The 20,903-nt window shown below is 54.6% G+C and overlaps 9 protein-coding genes across 9 annotated transcripts; 5 read left to right on the forward strand and 4 right to left on the reverse strand.

Annotated features, from left to right (window-relative positions):
• Positions 1-264: 264 nt before the first annotated feature.
• J7T54_006488 (uncharacterized protein) lies at positions 265-1,531 on the forward strand (the record flags this gene model as incomplete). Its single annotated transcript, XM_051502924.1, has 4 exons — positions 265-479; positions 532-741; positions 812-998; positions 1,058-1,531. 4 exons carry the CDS (start codon positions 265-267, stop codon positions 1,529-1,531), a joined length of 1,086 nt encoding a protein of 361 aa, XP_051365299.1.
• A 1,268-nt stretch (positions 1,532-2,799) lies between these two features.
• On the forward strand, positions 2,800-3,324 carry J7T54_006489 (Non-classical export protein 2; the record flags this gene model as incomplete). Its single annotated transcript, XM_051502926.1, has 1 exon — positions 2,800-3,324. One exon carries the CDS (start codon positions 2,800-2,802, stop codon positions 3,322-3,324), a length of 525 nt encoding a protein of 174 aa, XP_051365300.1.
• A 413-nt stretch (positions 3,325-3,737) lies between these two features.
• Positions 3,738-4,131, reverse strand: J7T54_006490 (uncharacterized protein; the record flags this gene model as incomplete). Its single annotated transcript, XM_051502927.1, has 2 exons — positions 3,738-3,841; positions 3,900-4,131. 2 exons carry the CDS (start codon positions 4,129-4,131, stop codon positions 3,738-3,740), a joined length of 336 nt encoding a protein of 111 aa, XP_051365301.1.
• A 632-nt stretch (positions 4,132-4,763) lies between these two features.
• J7T54_006491 (eukaryotic translation initiation factor 2 subunit beta-like protein) lies at positions 4,764-6,199 on the forward strand (the record flags this gene model as incomplete). Its single annotated transcript, XM_051502928.1, has 3 exons — positions 4,764-4,778; positions 5,142-5,967; positions 6,030-6,199. The coding sequence occupies 3 exons, from the start codon at positions 4,764-4,766 to the stop codon at positions 6,197-6,199; spliced, it is 1,011 nt and encodes a 336-aa protein (XP_051365302.1).
• Positions 6,200-6,805: 606 nt separating this feature from the next.
• Positions 6,806-11,059, reverse strand: J7T54_006492 (Nucleoporin-like protein; the record flags this gene model as incomplete). The annotated part of the gene is made up of 4 exons (XM_051502929.1): positions 6,806-7,083; positions 7,132-10,545; positions 10,598-10,662; positions 11,013-11,059. The coding sequence occupies 4 exons, from the start codon at positions 11,057-11,059 to the stop codon at positions 6,806-6,808; spliced, it is 3,804 nt and encodes a 1,267-aa protein (XP_051365303.1).
• Positions 11,060-11,956: 897 nt separating this feature from the next.
• J7T54_006493 (ATPase family) lies at positions 11,957-13,900 on the forward strand (the record flags this gene model as incomplete). Its single annotated transcript, XM_051502930.1, has 1 exon — positions 11,957-13,900. The coding sequence occupies one exon, from the start codon at positions 11,957-11,959 to the stop codon at positions 13,898-13,900; it is 1,944 nt and encodes a 647-aa protein (XP_051365304.1).
• Positions 13,901-13,983: 83 nt separating this feature from the next.
• On the reverse strand, positions 13,984-14,591 carry J7T54_006494 (Trafficking protein particle complex subunit 2-like protein; the record flags this gene model as incomplete). Its single annotated transcript, XM_051502931.1, has 2 exons — positions 13,984-14,490; positions 14,541-14,591. The coding sequence occupies 2 exons, from the start codon at positions 14,589-14,591 to the stop codon at positions 13,984-13,986; spliced, it is 558 nt and encodes a 185-aa protein (XP_051365305.1).
• A 328-nt stretch (positions 14,592-14,919) lies between these two features.
• On the reverse strand, positions 14,920-18,259 carry J7T54_006495 (Malonyl CoA-acyl carrier protein transacylase; the record flags this gene model as incomplete). The annotated part of the gene is made up of 4 exons (XM_051502932.1): positions 14,920-16,028; positions 16,633-17,684; positions 17,738-18,124; positions 18,216-18,259. 4 exons carry the CDS (start codon positions 18,257-18,259, stop codon positions 14,920-14,922), a joined length of 2,592 nt encoding a protein of 863 aa, XP_051365306.1.
• A 1,429-nt stretch (positions 18,260-19,688) lies between these two features.
• Positions 19,689-20,787, forward strand: J7T54_006496 (uncharacterized protein; the record flags this gene model as incomplete). Its single annotated transcript, XM_051502933.1, has 2 exons — positions 19,689-19,900; positions 19,959-20,787. 2 exons carry the CDS (start codon positions 19,689-19,691, stop codon positions 20,785-20,787), a joined length of 1,041 nt encoding a protein of 346 aa, XP_051365307.1.
• Positions 20,788-20,903: the final 116 nt, after the last annotated feature.

Below are 20,903 nucleotides of genomic sequence, written 5' to 3' on the forward strand. Positions count from 1 at the left end.
CGCCTCAAACCACCTCGGTATTTTTCGTCTTGAACGGTGCGGCACTGCGGTCTCGTGGCGGACACTAGTTTATTGGAGCTCTTGGCCAAGGTGGAAGGAGACGCGGAACACCACCTCAACGGGTTGACACTTGACAGTTGCGGTGGCCGCTAAAGATTCCAGCCCTGGACGCCACCATGAATAGGAGCCTCCTGCGTTAAAAGTGTTGATATCGCCGTCCCTCCCAAGAATCCGGGACGCCGTCTGTAATCATCTCTGACCGCCATGGCATCCCAAACAGACATCAAAGTTGCCTCTCTGGCGGCCGGCTTCACGCTTGGCTTTGGGTTCCTCACGGTCTGGGAGGCTATCAAGCAGACGCGCAGGAACCGCAACCCCCTGCGCAGCACGTACATCTACATGATGTGGGGCGAGATTCTCGCCAACTTAGCCATTGGCATCATAGGCTGGCTGTTCTTGGATGGAACCTTGGGGCCAACGTATGTGAGGAAGTTGTCGGGAGCAAGGCGAAGGCTGACTACTTTTTAATAGGGTTCCCGTGCTCTTCTTCATTCTCTTCCTCTGGGTCTTTGAGATCCAGCTCCTGATGCAGATCATCATCAACAGAATTGCAGTCATCGCCGAGAACCAGAAAACAATCCAGTGGATGAAATGGGGCACCGCTGTGACCATTACGATTATCAACATTGCCGTCTTTTGTATCTGGATTCCAGCACACACCGTCCCGCCTGTGAGCCAAACGTGAGTCTCTGTGGCTATCGGTGGTCGTGAGTCGACCAGATCTCCTTGTTGCTGACTTTGGGTATTGCAGTTATGTGGAAATCAACAAGTACTGGGATCGCATGTCCAAAGTACTCATCTTGATTGTCGACGCAGGCCTCAATTGGTTCTTTATCCGAACCGTCAAGACCCGACTGTTGCAACAGCACGGGTTGGCCAAGTACAAGCCTTTGGTTGGCTTCAACTCCATGCTGATGATCCTCTCCATCGTCATGGACGTGAGTGACGCCGCGCTGCCAACCTCTCGAGTAGGACAATCGCTAAAAGTTGCACACAGGTCATGCTCATTGGTCTCATGTCACTCCCGAACCAGGTCGTCTATGTCCAGTTCCACCCAGTCGCCTACATGGTCAAGCTGAACATCGAAATGTCCATGGCCTCTCTGATCACGCGGCTGGCAAAGAACCAAGATCCAGAGTTCAGGCTCAACTCCCTCACGTACTCTCAAGATCAACACACGCACACGGGTCACAATCGTGGCCATAAGGACCAGGGCATAGATGCAAAGAGCCACCACCACAAGGCCAGCGTGCAAACGATGCGGTTGGGCAAGGAATCCGAGGCGATGAAAGATGGTACCCCCGGAATTCATAAGAGGTTCGATGTGAACGTTACAGTAGAACGTCCTGGATCTTCCTCAACAAATGAGGGGCAGGGTGACGAGGGGCAAAACACGAGCACCTTTCAAAGAGTCGGCGATGAGGTGCCCCTGACAACGAATGCCTGGTCCCCCACCACCAAGAAGCGCTGAGTTGGAATGTCGCCCGTCCTATCTAGACAACAGGATCATCCTAAGGATAGATGAGATTGAACGATTTGACTCGTCACCTATAAGTGCTGTGGCTAGCCATGATTACCCGTGCCCTTTCCAAACATCAGCCTGTACTAGGTTGTCGCGATTGGGGCGCCGACAAAACACGCCCCTTTTAGATGATGGCGAGTTGATTTACGGGCATCATCCGCGCATACAACTCCACGACCACGCTCGACAGCTAGAAAGCAGATGAGCAGACGCCAGATCTCCGTGTGGCTCCCGAATCCCTGCCGAGGCGTGGACATACTACACAGTTTACGACAACGCAGATATCCGCCCGCTGGCCTTTTTACTTTGAACGGGAGGAAAACGAGCACTTGGCACGGCGCGACTCTCTTTCTGCGCCAGCAACATCGCCAGCTCGGCCTCCAGTTCGGGCCATATATTCTCTGCTGACTTGGAGCGGCGGTGCCGCCAGAAGCTGGGTTCATCAGCTACTCTGCCCTCAGCGGCTCAGCCCCTCGCCCGGGCACGGCCAAGTGAGTGCTGAGATGATGAGTGTTGCATAACGTCGATGCTGCATGGTGTGGACCCGAGGCGGTGTTGGCCGTGATTGATGAATCCTGTCAGGGGAAGAAAGGGAAACGAGCACATCACTGAGCGGTGATGAGAGCCTGAGCAGAGCAGAATGGCGGCGCTGCTGACTAACTAGGCCGGGATCCTGCGGGTTCCCCAGTTTTCGTGGAAGGCACCTGCGGAGGTTTTCCGGTCGACGTGCAGGTCTATCACTTCACGCGCGCTCGAACAATTGAGGGTCCACTTGGAATGAAGCAATCATGTAAGTTCGGATCCAAGGGCTGCTAGCATCATCGAAAGCTGTCAACTAAAGGTGGACTAACGTAGTGAGCATGCTTGCATCCTCTAAATGTGCACAAAGCATTTCCGAAAACTGCGTCATCCGCCTTCCGATTTAGGGATGATAGGCTAGTGAGGTCATCCCGTAGACCTGGCAAGCACTTGCCGAACTGTCCGGTAGAGCAGCTGGTATTTTCGAGGGTACAGTGAGCATCATTGACTCCAGTCCTCTCACTCGTCATCATACTTACTTAAGTATGTAGTTGCTAAAGTTCCCCTCCTTCCGCCCAGACGTGCTTTCCCTTCCCCAAACTCCAAAGTCACCATTTCGAGCACCTCGTCTTGAACTGTGCGCACTCTACAAGCAATATCTAAACTCCCGTGACAGAAAACACACCGTCATCTTCACTATGAACACCGGCTGGCTACATGGCGGACTCAGGGTCCTGGCTCTGCTATGGACCCTGCTCATCACTGCTCTCATTGGGAACGTAATGGCCAACAACATCAACGCGGCCTCCTCTGCCACCCAGGCCATCAACTTCACCATGTTCGTTGCGGCCTGGTCCTGGGTTGCCTGCCTGGCCGGCCTCGCCGCCATCATCGTCACAGCCCTAGCCATCCCCTGGCTTCTCCTCCCCCTCGACATTCTCGCAGTGCTTTTCACTTTGATCAGCGCCATCGTCCTCAGTGCCAAGTTGACAGCCGTGGACTGCGGCGACTATGGCAACAAGTCGAGATCCTGGATTGCGTTTGGCAGCAACGACACCGAGAAGAGGTGTCGTGAGATCCAGGCCAGCACGGTCTTCATGTGGTTCCTCTGGGCTACCTTTATTGGCTGTCTGTTCTTCACGTACAAGCAGGCCAGCGGCCTCATCGGTGGGCGGTCGTTCGGGCGCTCCAAGCCGGGCATGAGCCAGGTCCGCGGCGTCTGAGGGCTGCCTATCGCAGAGGTGGAGAATGGAGGCCGAGGCTGACATGAAATATACCCGTTTGTGAAGGTTGGCAAATCTCGGCGAAGCGTGTGCACGTCATCTTGTATGACGGACGTATGATATGGGGCTATGGGCGGGAGGGGGTGCGATCAGTATAGGAGGGAGGCGTCGACCGAATTTGAATATTGCTCCGCATCGGGCACTTACATTTTGGGCAGTATACACCTAATAATATTATGCTTTGCACAAACTCTCTTGGCAGCAATGAAGTTGGACGCCATGTGTCGGATTCTGGCTGGTCGGATTCTTCACATGGAAAGTTGATTGATGAACAGTTTTGTTCGTATTCCGAAAGCAAAAAGACTCCTGCATATGCCTTCGCGCCGTTATGAGACCCTTCTTTGGTGATGTCTTTACAAGCTCGATGCAGCTTCAATAGCACCAGCCGCTTTGAACGCCTTCTTGTTCGTGAACTTGATGTCAACCCCGTGTAGCCAGTACATGTACTTCCCCCAACCTGCGATCGTGTCAGCATGCTCTCCGAATATCACGACATGGCGAGGGGGCCCACGCACTCCAGTAGGCAAACTTGCGGCCAAAGTATTTCCCCACAAACGGTATGATCATCATGGTCAGCATCAGCTGCAGCTGCTCCAGACTGCGATCCCATTCTTCCTGCGCGTCCGAGTCTGACAGTGACGCGTCGGAGTAGATGTCGCTTGTGGCAATGGAGGGCAAGGAGTCGACCTCATCCTTCTCGTCATCGGCTGGGGAGAGATCGCGCAGGTCGTCGAGAGACGCTGACATGACGGGCCGTTGATTAGGCTGCTGAGGAGCTAACTGGGGTGCTCAACGACGCGATTCGAGAAAACGATGAGAGGCGATGATTGAAAGGGAGGGCGCTTCACATTTCCTCCTCCGAATCCCGGTCGTCACGAACCGAGCTTGAGAATGCCGGGAGTTGTCTCTCGGATCACGATGATGCAGCGACGCGAGCTGGGGTGGGCCCAGTCGATTTGGCCGGCCAGGTCACGTGTCTTTCAAGTGTTGGCCCCGCTGAAGTCTACCAAGGTAAGGTAAGGTACCTCACCAACGCTGTCAGTTGCACCGCGCACTCAACACTGACCAAGCGTGCGTTTATTGTGCCTTAAAGGTCCTCGTCGATTCGGTTCTCTGGGAATCATCTTATTCTCTCCTCGAAATTCCGTCATAGGTTCGTAAGCCAACAGACCCTTGACACGCCGCACTTCAGTCCCCAACGTCGACCTTCATACCAAACGGGCCAGACCGACGATCAGCAGCTGTTAAGCTTAGCAGCCATACTGCACGCAAATACTATCACAAAGACGTCACACACACTGCGCGCGCCACAATAGTGCGAAAGCACACCAAGGAAACCCTGCAGACAACAGACCCAGGAGAAGCCCATAACCGCCATCATGGCTGAAGAAGTAGTAAGTAGTATTTATTCATTATAACATGCACATGATGCAGTGCAACCACCTCAGTCTGGTGCTCCGGTCACTCACCCAACTCACTCACTGTCTGTGGTCAATTGCCCCTCCTCCAGCCCTCTACTCTGCGCTTTAGGTGCACCATATTCTACCTACCTGCGCTTCAATTTTTACCCCACCATCAGTTCTCTCGTACCCGAGCCAGATTCTGAGTCACCACCACGGACCGCCTCTCTACCCCGTCCAACAGTTTCTCGCCTTCGACGTCTACATTGCTTTTCGTCGACCCACACTCCTGACGACGCCTTACAAATCTATACCTCTTTTCCATACACACTAACATTGTCCTCTCATCGTTTGCAGGACACCTCTGAACGCCGATCCCGCAAGTCAGTCGCTTTCACAGACGAACAACTCGTAGTCGACGCCGACGGCTCAGTCTCCGTGATGAGCGCCCCCGAAGAACCCAAGGACTCGGCGCAGTCCCACACGCCTCGTACGCCGCCGCTGTCTGCAGCCCTCGAGTCCTTTACTGATTCCATTTCTCAAGCCGCCGACGCTGATGCCGCCACCACCCCCAACGACGATGGTCTCGATCTCTCCCTCATGAAGAAGAAGAAGAAGAAGGTCAAGAAGACTGAGGACGAGGGTGCCGATGCCGGCGAGGGCGCCGGGCCCGCGGAGGACGGTGGCCTTGACCTCACCATGAAAAAGAAGAAGAAGAAGAAGGTCAAGGCCGAGGCGGGCGCCGATGACGACGAGTTCACCGCCAAGCTCAAGCAGCTCGAGGTCCAGGACGCCGAGGAGCCCGCCGAGGAGCCCGAGGTCGAGGGCGACATGGACGCCGGCACAGGCATCTGGTCCCACGACGAGATCAAGACCCCCGGCTTCAACATGCTCCTCCAGCGCTTCTTCTCCCAGCTCGCCCAGAAGAACCCCGACCACGCCCTGTCGGGGACAAGGAGCTACAAGATCCCCCCGCCCCAGTGCATGCGTGAAGGCAACAGGAAGACCGTCTTTGCCAACATTGCCGACATTTGCAAGCGCATGAAGCGTACCGACGAGCACGTGACGGCGTATCTCTTTGCCGAGTTGGGTACAAACGGTTCCGTCGACGGCAGCAAGCGTCTCGTCATCAAGGGCCGTTTCCAACAGAAGCAGATTGAGAACGTTGTGCGAAAATACATCAGTATGTTCCCCTTCCTCTGCCCTCACTCCCGCCCAGGACTTAGATACTAACTCGAACACCAGTTGAATATGTCACCTGCAAAACCTGCAAATCGCCCGACACAGAGCTCAGCAAGGGCGAGAACCGTCTGTACTTTATCACCTGCAACAACTGCGGTTCGCGTCGCAGTGTGACGGCCATCAAGACTGGTTTCTCGGCCCAGGTCGGCAAGCGCAGGAAGATGAAGGTCTAAGCGGATCTCTCCTTTCTCTGGCGAATTATTGCATGGTTTATTTGTGTGTATTCCGGGCGCTGTGATCATATCTACGTCGCAAATCCCACACGACGGATCTAGAATTCGAGAAAGCATTGGAGCGGAGAAACTTAGGATGCCCCGAGTGTCGCTACAAGGGAAAATGGACATAGGACACTCGTGGTTGGCGTACCGGTTATGTACATGACTAAATGATGAACATCATGTTTAAGCAAATCTTCGTCTCACTGTAATGTGAGTGCATCTTCGCAGTGGCAAGTCTGACTGTCTGAGCGAACATTTTGCTGCTGTGGCACGCGCCGCATGTAATAATTCCTGGCCTCGGTGTATGCACAGATGGATAAGCTATTTCTTCGGTGGGAGTCCAGCGAGAGATCCCGCTCCCCTTCGTCGATCCTTTTGATAAAGTAAGAAAGAGACCTACGCCATGTACAACCGTCTTCATCGCTTCCCGACCAAGAGTCTCTTGCGAGCCATGTACAAGAGCCTATCATACAGGAAATCCCTCCCAAAAGCCACGTTACGTACACCTAACTCCTGTGACCGCCATTCCCTCTGAAGCCATGGATATCAGCTCCTAGGTAACTAAGCGGCGCCGTCCTGTATCAATGCGCCAGCTGCCGTCTGGTCGTCGATATAATTCTGAACCTGCGTTGTGGCCCCGTCAAAGACTGTGCGGAACCACTCCGGCAGGCGATGTTTCTCAATGGCCGTTGTGAGAAGCTTGTCTTCCTGCTTCATAGCCTCGCGGAGTTTGGCCTGGTCGTCGGCGCCGAACTTGGCGAAACGACTGTCAAGCTGCTCCGTGAAGACACCCAGCACATCCTGAGGTCTCGGGGGGTGGAAGGGCTCACGTGCGTCGTCTGCAATATTGTCAGTCGCGTTCCAGCGATCAGATAGTATGGACTTACGTTTGGCGATGCACTGGTACAGACAAGAGTATAGAGCGGTACCCATGAAGCTTGCGGTGACTTCCTCGTCGTTCTTGAGATTCGTGTTATTTAGTTTCGCCCAATCGTCCCGAACCAACAGGCGCCTCCAGATCAGTCGCTTGGCGTCATTCGCAACGTCGCCCGGGCAAGACGACTCTGCAACCTGGAGAGCCATCCAGAAAGGGTCTGCGTATTCTTCGTCGTCCAGATCGGGGTTTGGTGTAAACAATGTTAGGAGATCGATCAGTGTCATGGGATCGACAACATCGTGTTGCAGCAGGCTCTCCAACCCGTGTTCAAAGACCTTCCGCAGCACTTTCTGCTTGCGAGGTATGTTGCTGCCATGCACCTCCATGGCAAAATTTAGTGCAGCAGCGTCGTCGATAGCATTCGCCGTGCTCGGGAGGATTTGCTCATAGAGCATTTCCTGCATCTGCACGGCGACACGCTCTTCCTTGATCATCTGGATATCCTCGGCGCGGCGCTTGGCATCGGTCTGTACGATGAGACTGTCGGGTTTGGCCGCCTCCGCCTCGGCGTCGGCTAGAAGGGCCAAACGTGCCAGGCTAAGCTCGACCTTCTTGTTCCATACTTGCTGCTCCGCAGCGAGGGCGACTCTGAAGAGCGTCTGATATGCGTGCGCCGCATCTTTGTCCTGCTGCACGTCATTGATCCAGGTGATTTTGGAAAGCTCATTCTTCGATCTCAGGTATTGGGATCTCAAGCCTGCGGTATCCAGCTCAAAATCGAGAACCGCTCCGGCCCCATGCTCCTCAATAAGGTAGTCATACAGCGGGAAAGCAAATTTGTGGCCGAATCGAGCCATGTTTGCTCCGATCTCCGTCTTTTTCTTCTCAATGACAGCCTGAACGCGTTGCTTCTCTGCGTCCCCGGCGCCATCTTCCGACAGAACAGCCTCGAGATGGACAATATGGTCGAGAAAAATCGAGGCCAACCCCTTCATTGATCTGTGTTTCTTGGTCAGGTCCGCCGCTGCCTCCCACAGGTCGAATACGTGAGCAAGTAACCTCGGCCGTTCGTACTTGTCCTTGTCGTAGGTGCTTGCGAATTCCTGACCTTGAAGTCTGTGATCGGCACGACCTGAGCTCTCCGCGAAGTGAGCAAACTCGTGGACTGCCGTGAGCATGCTGTCGGTCACGTCCGGCAGGGCACCGACGATTTTGCGCAGCAGCTTCTGGTCGATGGGTTTGGCTATCGAATCAGCATCAGAACGTCCCTTCCTGAGCTGCGACTCGGACCAAGAGGCCGCTAACTCAGCCAGACGCCGTGCACTGTTGGCGGCGAATGACGTGCCAGTCCAGGGCTCACGCAGCCCTTCATAACCGCGGACTAGGATGCCATTGTCAAGTTCCTCACCGGACAGTCCGTAGAAGGCCAGATTGTGTTGTCGAAAACTTGTGGCCATGGAGTGGGAGCAGGTCAAGACTTGCATTGCCTCGAAAAGCATGACAGCGAATTGTTGGTCGGACAGCATACTGCCTTGATACAACACCTTGATCACTTCATATGTCCAGGCAACGAAGAGATCCATGCGGTCAATGTCGTTGATGAACCAGTGCCTGACTGGGTCAACTTCACCGAGTGCGGGCCGCGGCTGGTGCTTGTGTTTCTCGTTGATGAACTCGACAGTATAACCGATGACACTCTTCTTGTCATCGGCAGACCGTTCGGCGGTGAAGGCCTCCTGGCGTTTCCAAAGGAGGGCGGCCACGTGCATCTTCTCCGCATTAAACAAAAGTTGCCATCGTGTTGCCCTGTTCAATTTGGCTTTGGTAGTACGCAGGTAGTCCATAAGACGTTCCAAGGCGTTGGCTCGCGCTCGCAAATTCTCTTCCAGGTGGGCTGGTAAAGTTGCAATGAAAGTTGTGGTGGAGCCCAGAACCTCACGGCTCACTTCAAGGGCAGCTTCGCAGAGCTCCTGGTTGGAAAATGAGACCTCTTGGCGCGCATCAAAGATCAAGGGGTTTTCCTGCTTCACGCCAAAGAACACTGCCTGCTCCATTTTGCTCTTTGCTGTGACAGTCGGCGGCTTTTCGCTCCCAAACTTGTCGATATCCGTGGTTACCAGCCGAATCACACCAGCCCCACGCACAAGCAGCATTGCCGCCGGATTCTTCGTCTTATGGCGCTGGTTTCGGTTCTCTTCGGTAGCGTATGCTGGGGGCAGCTCTTCGAAGCCGGACCCCAGGACCTCGTGGGCGTTATCTTCCCTGAAATCGACAACATCTTCAAATGATGATGGAAGTATATGGCTATCCGACTGCAGTTGCGCCTCCGGGGATTCGGGTTGCATCGCGACGGAAGCGATGACAGCAGCGCGATCAAAGACGACAAAAGCCACAATCGCTGGTCGCGGAAGGTAGAGCCTCGGTTTGGTCGGTCGAGCGACATCCGCATGAGAAATCGGTGTGGAGTAGGACGTGAGCGGGCGGACCATACCAGTATGGCCCTCAGTCGCAGTGAGAATGACCTCCACCAATGCATATCTTGCCGAATGGTTGTTGCTCAAACTAACAAGCAGAAGCAAATGTTGTACATCAGAGTCGTCTAAAGCCATCGCGTCGCTCAGCTTACTGAGTTGCAGGTACTTTGGCTCAAGACCCTTGGGTACGAATACGAGATCCAGAGCTTCAAACGAGTCGGCTGAATAGTCCTCACTTTTCGGATCAGATTCGTACAGAGCCGAGACGATCTGGTCACGCATGTCGATGTCTCCCAAAGGCTCATTGTGACCCCCACGGTGAATTTTCCACGCTTGGATCTTGCCTTTGCTGCCCAATGCGACAATGTTCCTTTCTCCAACTCTGTTCGACCGATCGGCGCGAACGGCCGCAACATCGCCGCGGATGGACAAGTTCGAGAAGGCGTGACGGATACTCCCGAAGAAGCCACTGCCGGACGGTGCAAGGGCGGATCGTAGAAATTGCACAGAAATGGATGGTCGGCCGTGTGCATCACGCACATTCAGGTAGGCGAGGCGGCCGGTGTTGAAAGTCAACACAAAACCAGCGGATTCCGCATTGGTAATCGCATCGACCTTTTCACCGTGTGGCATACCTGAGATGACTGATTCAACGCCGGTGCGCTCCTTCTTGATAAACGCAAATGTTGCCGCGCTCGAGATCGATTCCCAATAGACGATCTTCCCACTGCCAGCCATCACTACAAGCAGGCCCGGCTCTGATGCGGCGGCAGATGGGGAGACAAGGCACCCGACGGGAAGAGGTTCGCCATGTCTCGAGCTCGAAGGGAGGTTGAAGGCAAAGGTCTCTGGCGATTGCGATGTCGATGTGTAAGGCCAGACGATGGCATGGGTGTGGGTGAGGGCGAGGGCGTAGCCAAAACCACAGGCGATTTCACCTTGAAGCTCAACTATGAACAATTAGCCATCGGAAGCCCAGAGCACTCAACCCATTGCACGCACGATTCGAGTCCGAACGTATCCTGTCCGGCAAAGCGGGCAGCTTGCTGACCGTGTAGGCATTGGTGCTTGTCTGTGTTTGTTAGCAAAACGTATGGTATAGCTACAACAAGTGCGTCAGTTATACCAGAACCAAGCTTCCATCGCCTTTATTCGCAGCTCTATCACCATGTTTGGGTTTCTTCGCACGCACGCCAGACTCTCGACGTGGAGTGAGGCGGTGGTTCTCGATCTCCTGATGAGGCAAGGTCTCGGAAACCTGCTTCGACTCAACGGCAGCACTGCTTTCTCGCGATCGCAATTGGCGGTGATGCTTTTGCGGCAGTGGTCGGACCTCTGGGTTCGTATAGGTCTGCTCCGTCAAGGGCAGCCTTTGTCGTTTGGCCTTGGGCTGCGCGACAACATGTTCCGAGCTCACAGGGCGTTGTCGACGGCGTGAACGAGTCGCGGTGGCTGGGCCGCCATCTTTGTTGGTTGGGGAGAACATGACGAACAATAATGTGAGGCTAGAAGACGCCAACGACCTGCTGGAAGATGGCGGAAATGACGCGATAGTGGGTTCGGGTATGTTTGGGTTGCAGATGCAATCGAGAGTATTTGATTTATTCGATGCGCAGCGGCATCTCGATTTGACGAAGAGTTCGCGAAGAAGGATCTGGCGATGAATTTGATGACAAAAGAAGAGATGGTGCAAAGGCGAAGAAATGATGGCCCTGATGACAGCAGTCAAACGGAATGCAGGCTTCGTTGAGCAGCGCTGCGCGGCTTGAAAGAGATCGAAGGTGTGTCGAGCAGGTATTGGCTGAGATGGTGATGGCTAGCTTGGTGATCCATCTGGCAGTCATTCATTCACCTGCCACGGCGTACCTTAATCAGGCCAACCAGCCAGCCAGTAGTAGCAAGCGCTGCGGCCGACCAGACAAAAAAAACAAAAGCATCCGCGGCGGCAGAAAACGTGACCGTTGCTGCACAGCAACAGACCGCCCGACCGAATGGCGTTTGATTGGCTCTCGCCATCTTGCACACTCTCCACACTGAGCGTCCAAGTTCCCTCCGCGGGTACGTACCGAAGCTACTTGTAAAGCGCATCATCGACATGGAACCCAGCGATGCTGTCAGCTCTAGCCTGCGATAACTTCACTGCGCAGCTGACGGCAGGCAGCCATTCGCATATTAGTGCCATGATCTGAACTCTCCAATCCCTTGTTCTCTAACATCGGGTCAAGAAGCCAGGGTATACATGCAGAGCACCATTGGATTCATGCAAGTCTTTATAAGGGTATTATGCTCGACTTCAGGCCAGACTCTGCGTGAGGCAACGCCCAGGTCACTTCTTTAAGTGGATGACGCAACAGGTTCACAATGGCTAGACGCCTCTATTCGACGGCCGTGACCATCACGGATCCTCTCGTCAAATACCAGACCGCTGTAGCTGCGGGAGTCTATGCGCCTGACCCAGCTCAGCATCGCCTCGCGCTTCACCTCCGCAAGATATACCTACGAATCAAAGACTACTCACCGCAGACGGAATATCGAGAGCGGCTACGTCAGGTTGCCAAACTCACGCAAATTGGTTTCACCGAGCCTGAGGATGGTACTGGGGTCCTGGCTAGGAGAAACCACTCCATCTGGAGGAACCCTCTTTTCACGCACCTCCTTACTTCGCCTGAGGGCAGGACCAGCACAGCGTTGACGAGGGTACTCTCCAGCCACGAGACAGCCATAGAGATCAACTCGCCGAAAGGGCTCTTTCTCTCGGGCGAAGTAGGGACCGGTAAATCAATGCTCCTGGACCTGCTAGCAGAAGGTCTACCCACCGAGAAAAAGCGACGATGGCATTTCAACACCTTCATGCTGTATACCTTTTCGCAACTCGATAGTCACCGGAAAATGACACCAGTGGACGAAGACGGAGTGGAATACTCGTTACTGTGGATGGCGAAGAAGCTCGTCGACGAATCTCCGATCCTATTCCTGGACGAGTTCCAGTTGCCAGACCGAGCAGCAAGCAAGATACTCAGTCACCTTTTCATCGCTTTTTTCCAGCTTGGTGGTGTTCTGATCGCATCCTCGAACCGTATGCCCGAGGAACTACAAAAGGCCACTGGGGCGGACTACACGCCAGCCCCCAGTCGAGGCCTCATCCGCAGAATCTTTGGGGACTCAGCTCGGCCAAAGGGCGAGCTGTTTGGTTCCAGTAGCGATTTCGGCAACTTCTTGGAAGTTCTCAAGGCGCGTTGCGACTTCTGGCAAATGGAGGGGGCACGGGACTGGCGGAGGAGGGAGGAAGACGAAATTCTGGCCAAACCTGATGGCGAAGATGCTGCACAGCCACCAAGCGTAAACGAGATCGGTACACCCAGTGAATCCCAAGCCCCCGAAGAAGATATCGCAAGCAGAAAGAAGCCTCGACACTTCTTCCTGGCAAGCGGAGAAGAGGCCGAGAGCTGGGATCGGTGTATCAAAGGGGCTGTCGGCGTGCAGCCAGGGGAAGAAATCCCGTGGGAACCTTCCTCAGTCGTGGTGTACGGACGCAGAGTCAACACACCCATGCACTTCAATGGGTGCGTCTTCTGGAGCTTCAGTGACCTGGTCGAGTCCTTTGGGCCGGCGGACTACATCACCATGGCGTCTACATACCACACCTTCATCATCGACCGTGTCCCTGTTCTTACAATTCTCCAAAAGAACGAGGCCCGGCGCTTCATTACGCTGTTGGACGCGCTATATGAGGCACGTTGTAAACTAGTTGTTCGAGCGGAACAGCCGCCGGACAACTTGTTTTTCCCCGAGAGGAGGCGGCTAGCAAAGAAGGATGCTGACGGCAAAATATCGGACGAGGATGCTACCTATTCTGAGACAATCGCCGAAGTCTATCAGGACACAACCTCACCCTTCAGGCCCAACGTCTCCTACTACGACACACCATCGACGACTTCTCAGTACGATCCAGACCAGGACTCTGACTCTAGTTCGCAGAAGACGCCGGTGGACTTTGGTAACACGAGTGCTTTCACGGGCGAGGATGAACGATTCGCCTACAAGCGAGCCACCTCGCGCCTTTGGGAGCTGTGCGGTGCGCAATGGCATGCACGCACCGGCGACTGGTGGCAGCCCTTGCCCGTCGAGGCGCGCCACTGGGAAGGTGGGCAGCTCTCGTCGCCCAAAAGGGGGATCGAGAGCATGACCAAGCCCAGTGTGGGCGAGGGCATGGGACGAAGCGTCGACATTGAGGAGCCAGCAGGTCTCTCGCGGTGGCGAGTAGAAGATCTGAAACGACAGCAGGAACAGAGCGAGAAGGCATAAATCTTTGTGCAAATAGACCGTGTCAAAAAATCGATGGATATACCCTCTTGGAACGCCAGACACCTTGCCACCCCCCACAATGCTCATAGATTCGTGACTCCTGGCGTCCAGCCTTCGCCTATCCTCTTCATATCTTCTCCAAACTTTCGACTCGTGATGCGCCGTCCGCCATGGCCACCCACAGGGCCCAGATGCTCATCCGGTGCAAAGAAGGGGTTCTGCAGCAACCGCACGTAAGCGCTCTGCATCGCCCGGAACACGGGCTTCATCTCCGCATCTCGTAGACCCGAGCGCACACTGCTCGACCCAACCGCCGCTCGTCGCCCGCGCATGTCCACTACACAGACCATGCGGACACCCGTGTTCGTCTCAAAGCCATACGCCGCGAGGCGGTCGTCGATGGCGTGGAGAAGGCCATAGTCGCCTGTGGCGAGCGGCGTGTTGTTGATGGCGTTGTGCTTGGTGCGGAGATCGAAAATGTCAATAGACGAGGATAGCAGAAGGGAAAATTCGAGAGGTGTTCGTAACGGTGCGAAGGTGTTGGACTGAGGATCGTAGGAAGGGAAGATGCTGATGTGGAGGGGGTTGTTCTGTCCAATATGTTAGCTGGATGTCGCGTACGGTGGGCGGCTGCATTCACATTGCGCCCTATGATGCCTAGGCAGGCGATAGAAGGTATTGCCGTGGTCATGGCAAGATGATGTCGGGGAATTGTTGCTGAGGATGGGCGACGTTGGAACTTCGGAGAGCTGGGAGACTGGCGATCCCGAGCTCAGGGATGCCCCGCCACTCATTTGCGGGAGTGACCAGGAAATTCGTATTCACTCGAGGATGTCGATTTTTGAATACAAATCCTCGTCAGCTTCCAACTATTGACACGAAAGAAACGGATGACCTAGTGGATTTTATTGGTACAGGTAGCATGGTATCATAGGTATTGTGAGTGCTCTCTGCCGCTCGCAATTGTGAAAGCCGCCCAGGGTCAGCCCCTGAACTGTCTACCAGTCATAATACAACCATCAATCACTGAAGAGAACCTCATCCTCCTCATCCATAACGTTGTTCGTGTCTTCGAGCCCGCGGAGCACATCCTCAATCTCGGCAGGGTCGGTAATCGCCCACACACCGCCTCCTTTCACCATGTCTTTGCCACGCATGCCAACCTCTTTTCCAACAAGGTTCCTCCCTACCTTGCCAGGCCCGATGCCGACCCAGCGCCTGACCCTCTCTTCTTGGTCAAGGTATTTGATGCTGTCCCACCAACGCACGGTTTCGAGACAACTCCTTGACACGAGGTCCTTCAGATTGTCCTTGTCGCGGAACGGCCTCCCGGTCACGTTGCTCACGCAGGGTATGCGACCTGGGAAGGTGACCATGTCATCCGATTCCCGGCCTGGCACTCGACTCGTCTGGTTCAACAGGTTCCGCACAACGGCTACCGCAGGCTTCATGATGGGGCTGTGGAACGGCGAATCACTGTGCAGACGCACCGCTCGTGGGTCATGACCCAGGAACTGCCTCACGTGGGCCACCAGAGTCTTAATCCTCTCGATACACCCGCTCAGAACGATCTGGTTCTTGCTGTTGATGTTCGCAATGAGGACCTGCTCGATGGGTGGAACGCTTTCACTGCTCTCGCCCTTGTTCCCCGCGCTGGAGTGCCCGACGAACCCGTAGATGACCTTGATGAGAGGCTCCAGGTACTCTGGCTCCGTGACAATGGCGACCATGCCATATTCGCCTCCGTGGTCCTTAATGACCCGCCGTGTAGCTTCGCTCATGGCCTCGGCACGCTGTTTGACGAGGTAGATGCTGTCCTCAAAGGCAATGTATCCTCCTGCTACCAAAGCCGCGAACTCTCCAAGGGAGTGGCCCAGGGTGTAGTCAAAGTTGTCCGCCACCGTAAAGTTGAACTCCCTTTCGAGGACGCGTAGAATGAGGATCGACGTGGCCATGATAGCCGGCTGCGCATGGTTGGTGAGTGTGAGCTGGCGCGAGGATCCATTCTGAATGATGGATGCGAGATCATAGCCGACATGATGATTGATCTCTTCAATGGTCTCGTTTGCGGTTCGTGGAAAGGCTTCGAGCCACGGCGTAAGCATGCCAACGCGCTGGACTCCTTGGCCTTTGAAATTGTCAGTAACCGCCCCGATTGTCGCAAGTGAGCTGTCCTACCGGGGAAAAAGATGGCCGTCTTGGGCCTCCTCGCCTGGCTGGAGTTGTGTCTGCTCTGGCTGGCTGGGCAGCTTCGTAGAGAGCAGGGCGATGAAAGCCGAGGTTGGACGCACCGACCGCGCCGCGCCGCGCGAGGCGCGATGTGCTTCATGGCCGTTAAAGCCTGTATTGTAAACAAGGCTAAGGCAACGATTCCGACGCAGGCTCCTTCATGCTGCCCAGTCCGTCCTCCAGGTCGATTGTGCAAGTAGCTGTGTGATTGTAGGGGGTGGTTGAGGACCTGAGTCCCGGTCCGGGGAAAGCTGCACGATGACTGACGTCTGCGGGGGTCCGTGCAGGAGATCCCTGTGCCCGAACGCGCTTTCCCCACGCTGTGAATGAAGTCTTTATCCGCGGCCTACGGTTTACAAAGTCACAGACTGTCTTTCAATAGATTATTCAAATATTTTGCAGATATGAGTGAAAATGCTAGCATCGTATCTCGACGCCACCTTTGCTCACTGTCAAGTATTTGACACCTTTATATGGTTTGATCCCCTCACCTAACCCCTTACTCTTCCTCGTGTCGAGCATGATACTCTCCACCTTTAAGCCACTCGCCAGCCATCCCTTCACTGAGAAGGACACAGATGCCGAGCTTGGCATGAGGATTTTGTTCTGGGCGACCTTTTTCGCGTCCTTGTCATCGTTCACAGCGGGTTTCTCAGTGTTCCCGCCACTGACGGCTGGCTCACTTTGGTACGGCTCATTGTAGGAGAAGTCCTTGTGGAAGGCCATGGTGCTAGCATCATCATCAATCGCATCATCATTCTCAGCCGCGAGAGTTCCAACAACAGTGCAGCGCAATCCAAAATATGACGTTGGTTCCGAGATCGCCTTGGACGGGATGTGCCACTCCAGCACCTTGTCGCCCGGGTTGAAGCTGGCATCGCCTTTGCTCGGCCGAATGTCCGAGAGATTCCTGACTTCTGCCGGGAGCGGTACTGTCACTGCCAAGTCCTCGATAGAAGGCGAAGCCTGTGTGCCAGGATGTGATCCCCCAAGTCGCCCTGTGCCACCGCCGGTAGTCCCAGGAATCATGTTGGCCTGTAACCGAACTTCGAATTCGGCACCAGTGGGACCCATTCCTGTCTTGACCTCCAGAGACACAGGCAGTTTCAAGTTGTTCGCACTGATGTTGCCGGTCTTGCCGCTGGTAAAGGGCAGCAAGTCCACCTCGTAGCCCGCAAGTATGAATCGGCCGTCCGGTGGAATGAAGCTGAGCTCCCCTGGTCTCTCTCTCCATCTGTTCAATCGCACGCACGGATGGAAGACTGGTAGCTCCATGATCCCCCCAATGTTATGTTTCCCGGAAGGACTATTGAGCGAAAGGGTGATGTCGGGCACGCCTGACACTTTGGATGTGAACGCAATGCTTCCATTCGCGAAAGCGGCCAGAGGTCTCCCTGAAGGCGCCAGTGTCACCGATAGAGTCTCGATAATGTCTGCATACATCTCGTTTGACGTGTGCCGCACGTTGGACCTGCGCCACGGTAATGCTGGCGCCTGCGCTGAACTCAGCGAGGACATTGCGGTCGCTGGAAGGTTTGGGTTCGATGAGCTGCTTCTATCGTACGTCAGCTGTTGGCTTAAGGAGATCTGATTGTGACTCTGTCTTACCCTGGCAGGTTGATGCTGCCCAGTAGCTTGCCCATCCACCCTTCCACCACTACAACTTCTCTCAAGGCATTCGGCTCTGTGGTGCTGATCATCCCCGCATCGCACATTTCTGTGAGGAGCTGGGCCACGATATCATAGTTTTGTTCAATCTTGATTGCCAGGAGCGGCGCGCCAACAAAGTCCTCGAGGGCATCTATTACTCGGTGCAGGAATTCAAGGACCAGCAATGGTTCGATTTCGGCAGATGACGTGGCCAGATAAAGTTGATTCGCATGAGTCAGACTAAACACCAGTGTCGGCGGATTCGTATTGGGGAGGTAGATCAGGTTCGGTCTCGGGGCTTGGTGCTCGAGGTAGAGTGGGAGAAGCTGTGTCGCGGAGAGGGGCCTGCCAGCGTAGGTGTGGGAAAGGATTGGGTTGCTACCGCGTGTGAGTTCTTTTTCGGATTTTTTTTTTTTTTTTTTTGTTCAGTACGCACCGGTTATCGTCGTAGATATGCACCGCTTCAATGACGCCGTTCATGATGTTGCGCGCCGCCTGTCGAGGCGTTTGTCGTTGTCGATGCGTGCCCATCCCACATGCACCTGGAAGTAGAAACGCGACACCACCTAAATCGAGCTGCATGGCTGTTGATGGGGCTCATGACGGAATCAAATGTTAGTGCAGATGACTAATCTGCTCGCGCATCTTGGAGCTCAGGCTCTCGTCCCGGTGGACTCTGAATCCCGACGATCGCAAATCCGTCCGCAGGCCTCAACCCATTGAACGCCTCGAGAAAGCTGCTGCGCAACATGGCTGGGGACAAGATACCAACGCTGCACTCGCTAGAGCAGCCTGAGAAATTCAATGATGTTCTTAAGCGAGATCGGGGCGACGACTGTCTTGGATGCAAGATTGTTGGCAAGTCGACTTCCGTGACCCTCCCTGAACGCGAGTGATCTAACAATAACTAGGGAGTGGTGTCTTCATGGGTCTCGGTGCCTACAGCTACTTCTCGGGCATGTCGCAGCTTCAACAGCAAGAGGCCAAGGTCCTACAGAGCAAGTCCATGTTTGGTATGAGGAGCCGCAAAGCGGGTATAGTCGGCATATCCGCTACCTTTTTCTTCATGGGCCTTTGGCGAGCGACAAAATGAGCGACCACGGAATTAACACGAGCGATCGACGATATGTGGACTCTGTCGAAATGAATAAGGCCGAATGCCGCAATCTGTCGTCTGGCCAAGAGCTTCGAGCTTGCCTCAATCGATTGTGAATAAGGCTTTGGAAATCTCCGACGTGTGTATAAAGAAGGGAAAGTCGAGCTTTCCGGCTGTACAAGATTCAATTCCGGCGTTTGAAGGACAAGCATTTGCGAGGGCGTGTTGATCTTGCTTCTTCAAGAGGCGCTGTACAAACAATACTATCAACGGGGGCATATATCTCGAAAGTGGCCCTGCAAATTACCTGGTAGTGGAGAGCTGGTGACGATACTCGAGCGCTGTGCGTGTAATACTGCGGCTCGTACCTCAATCATATCATCTCGCCTACGTGTGTTCCACTGTCGAAACGCCATGCTGTACTCAACTGGTAGCTGATATTGAGCGGTTGCGTCTACGCACTGGCGAAACAATAAAGAATGAATCTTTTGCTTCGTTTTTCTTGTGAAATATTCGTGCGAGCTATTTTTGTAGCACGCATTGGGATAATTGTGTAAAGGTGTTGTCGAGGTCGCTCATGATTAGTGACAGGAATTCATTCATTGTACATTGCGCCGGCCCAGTTTATCAACCTCAAACCTCAAAATTCATACATTTTTGCTCAATCAGCCAGCACCAGATCTTCAGAAATAGGGGCGCCTTCAAGTCGACCAGAGTTGCACGCACTTGTTCATCCTGCTGGAACGTTCGCCAAAGTCCTCTCTCGCGCAACCGCAGGGTGTGCAAACTCTTCACATACAAACCGACAACACCATGCCAATCACAATCCACAAGCCACAACCCGCGGCGCCGCCAAGGCTGCCTACAGCTGCGCAAGACTCAGATTCGGAGTCTGATGGCGGCGCCGATGTTCAGGGCGACATTCGCATGCGTGCGTCGAAGCGTGGCCAGCCAGACCATGCCGACCTCATCGATGAGATTCTCACCCCCGGCACGGTCATCACCGACAATGCGCAATGGATGCGGTACGTTTCCTCAGACGCACTCTTTCGTCTCTATAGAGCATTCACTAACCGAATGCAGTGGTCACGGAACATATATCCCTGCAGAGACGACGAACATCACATCCTCCTTGGCTGGCACACTAACCAAAACCAACAAACTGCTCTCAGTCCGCCCTCTCAGAGCTCGATATACCCCCGAGATTGGTGACCTTGTCGTCGGTCGCATCGTCGAGGTGCAGGCTAAGCGCTGGCGTGTCGATGTTGCCGCCTCTCAACTCGCCATCCTTCAGATCTCGGCCATCAACCTGCCAGGCGGCATCCTGCGCAAGAGGACAGAGACGGACGAGCTGCAGATCCGGAGTTTCTTCTCAGAAGGCGACTTGGTGGTCGCAGAGGTGCAGCAGCTCCACCAGGACGGCGCAGCCAGCCTGCACACGCGCAGCTTGAAGTACGGCAAGCTGAGGAACGGTGTGTTTGTCGCCGTCAGCGGCACGGGTGGCGGGGGCGGTGTGGTCCGATCCAAGAGGCAGCTGTGGACGTTGGAGACGGCCAACGCCGGTGGCATGGTTGACGTGCTCCTCGGCGTGAATGGCTACATCTGGATCAGCAAGCACATTGAGGTGGACTTTGCGGCTGACGCGGCGGGGATCAACAAGATGGAGGAGAGCGTCAGCAGCAAGGTGTACTCGAGCCAGAACGATAGCATCGACGTGGCCACGATGAGGGAGATTGCGCGCATCAGGAGCGTGATTCTGGCGCTGGTGGACAGTGGGCTACGGGTGGACGAAGACATGGTGACAAGGGGCTACCAGGAGGCTGTCGATATGGGGAGGGAGTCTGCCGAGGATGACTTATATCTAGGTGGCGAGGCTGGGCAACGGCTGGCCGCCCTGCTCACGAGCAGCTAACATGTCTCCAACAAAATTAATCGAGTTTTGATTGCGACCTTGCCACTAACTATAAGCGAGTGTTGGCTTAGGGAAACATGAAGTAAAGTAACCAAGATCAACTCCAAAAGCAAACT

Source organism: Emericellopsis cladophorae, assembly GCF_022114955.1.
Source record: "Emericellopsis cladophorae strain MUM 19.33 chromosome Unknown NODE_4_length_1054762_cov_117_872525, whole genome shotgun sequence".
NCBI lineage: Eukaryota > Fungi > Ascomycota > Sordariomycetes > Hypocreales > Bionectriaceae > Emericellopsis > Emericellopsis cladophorae.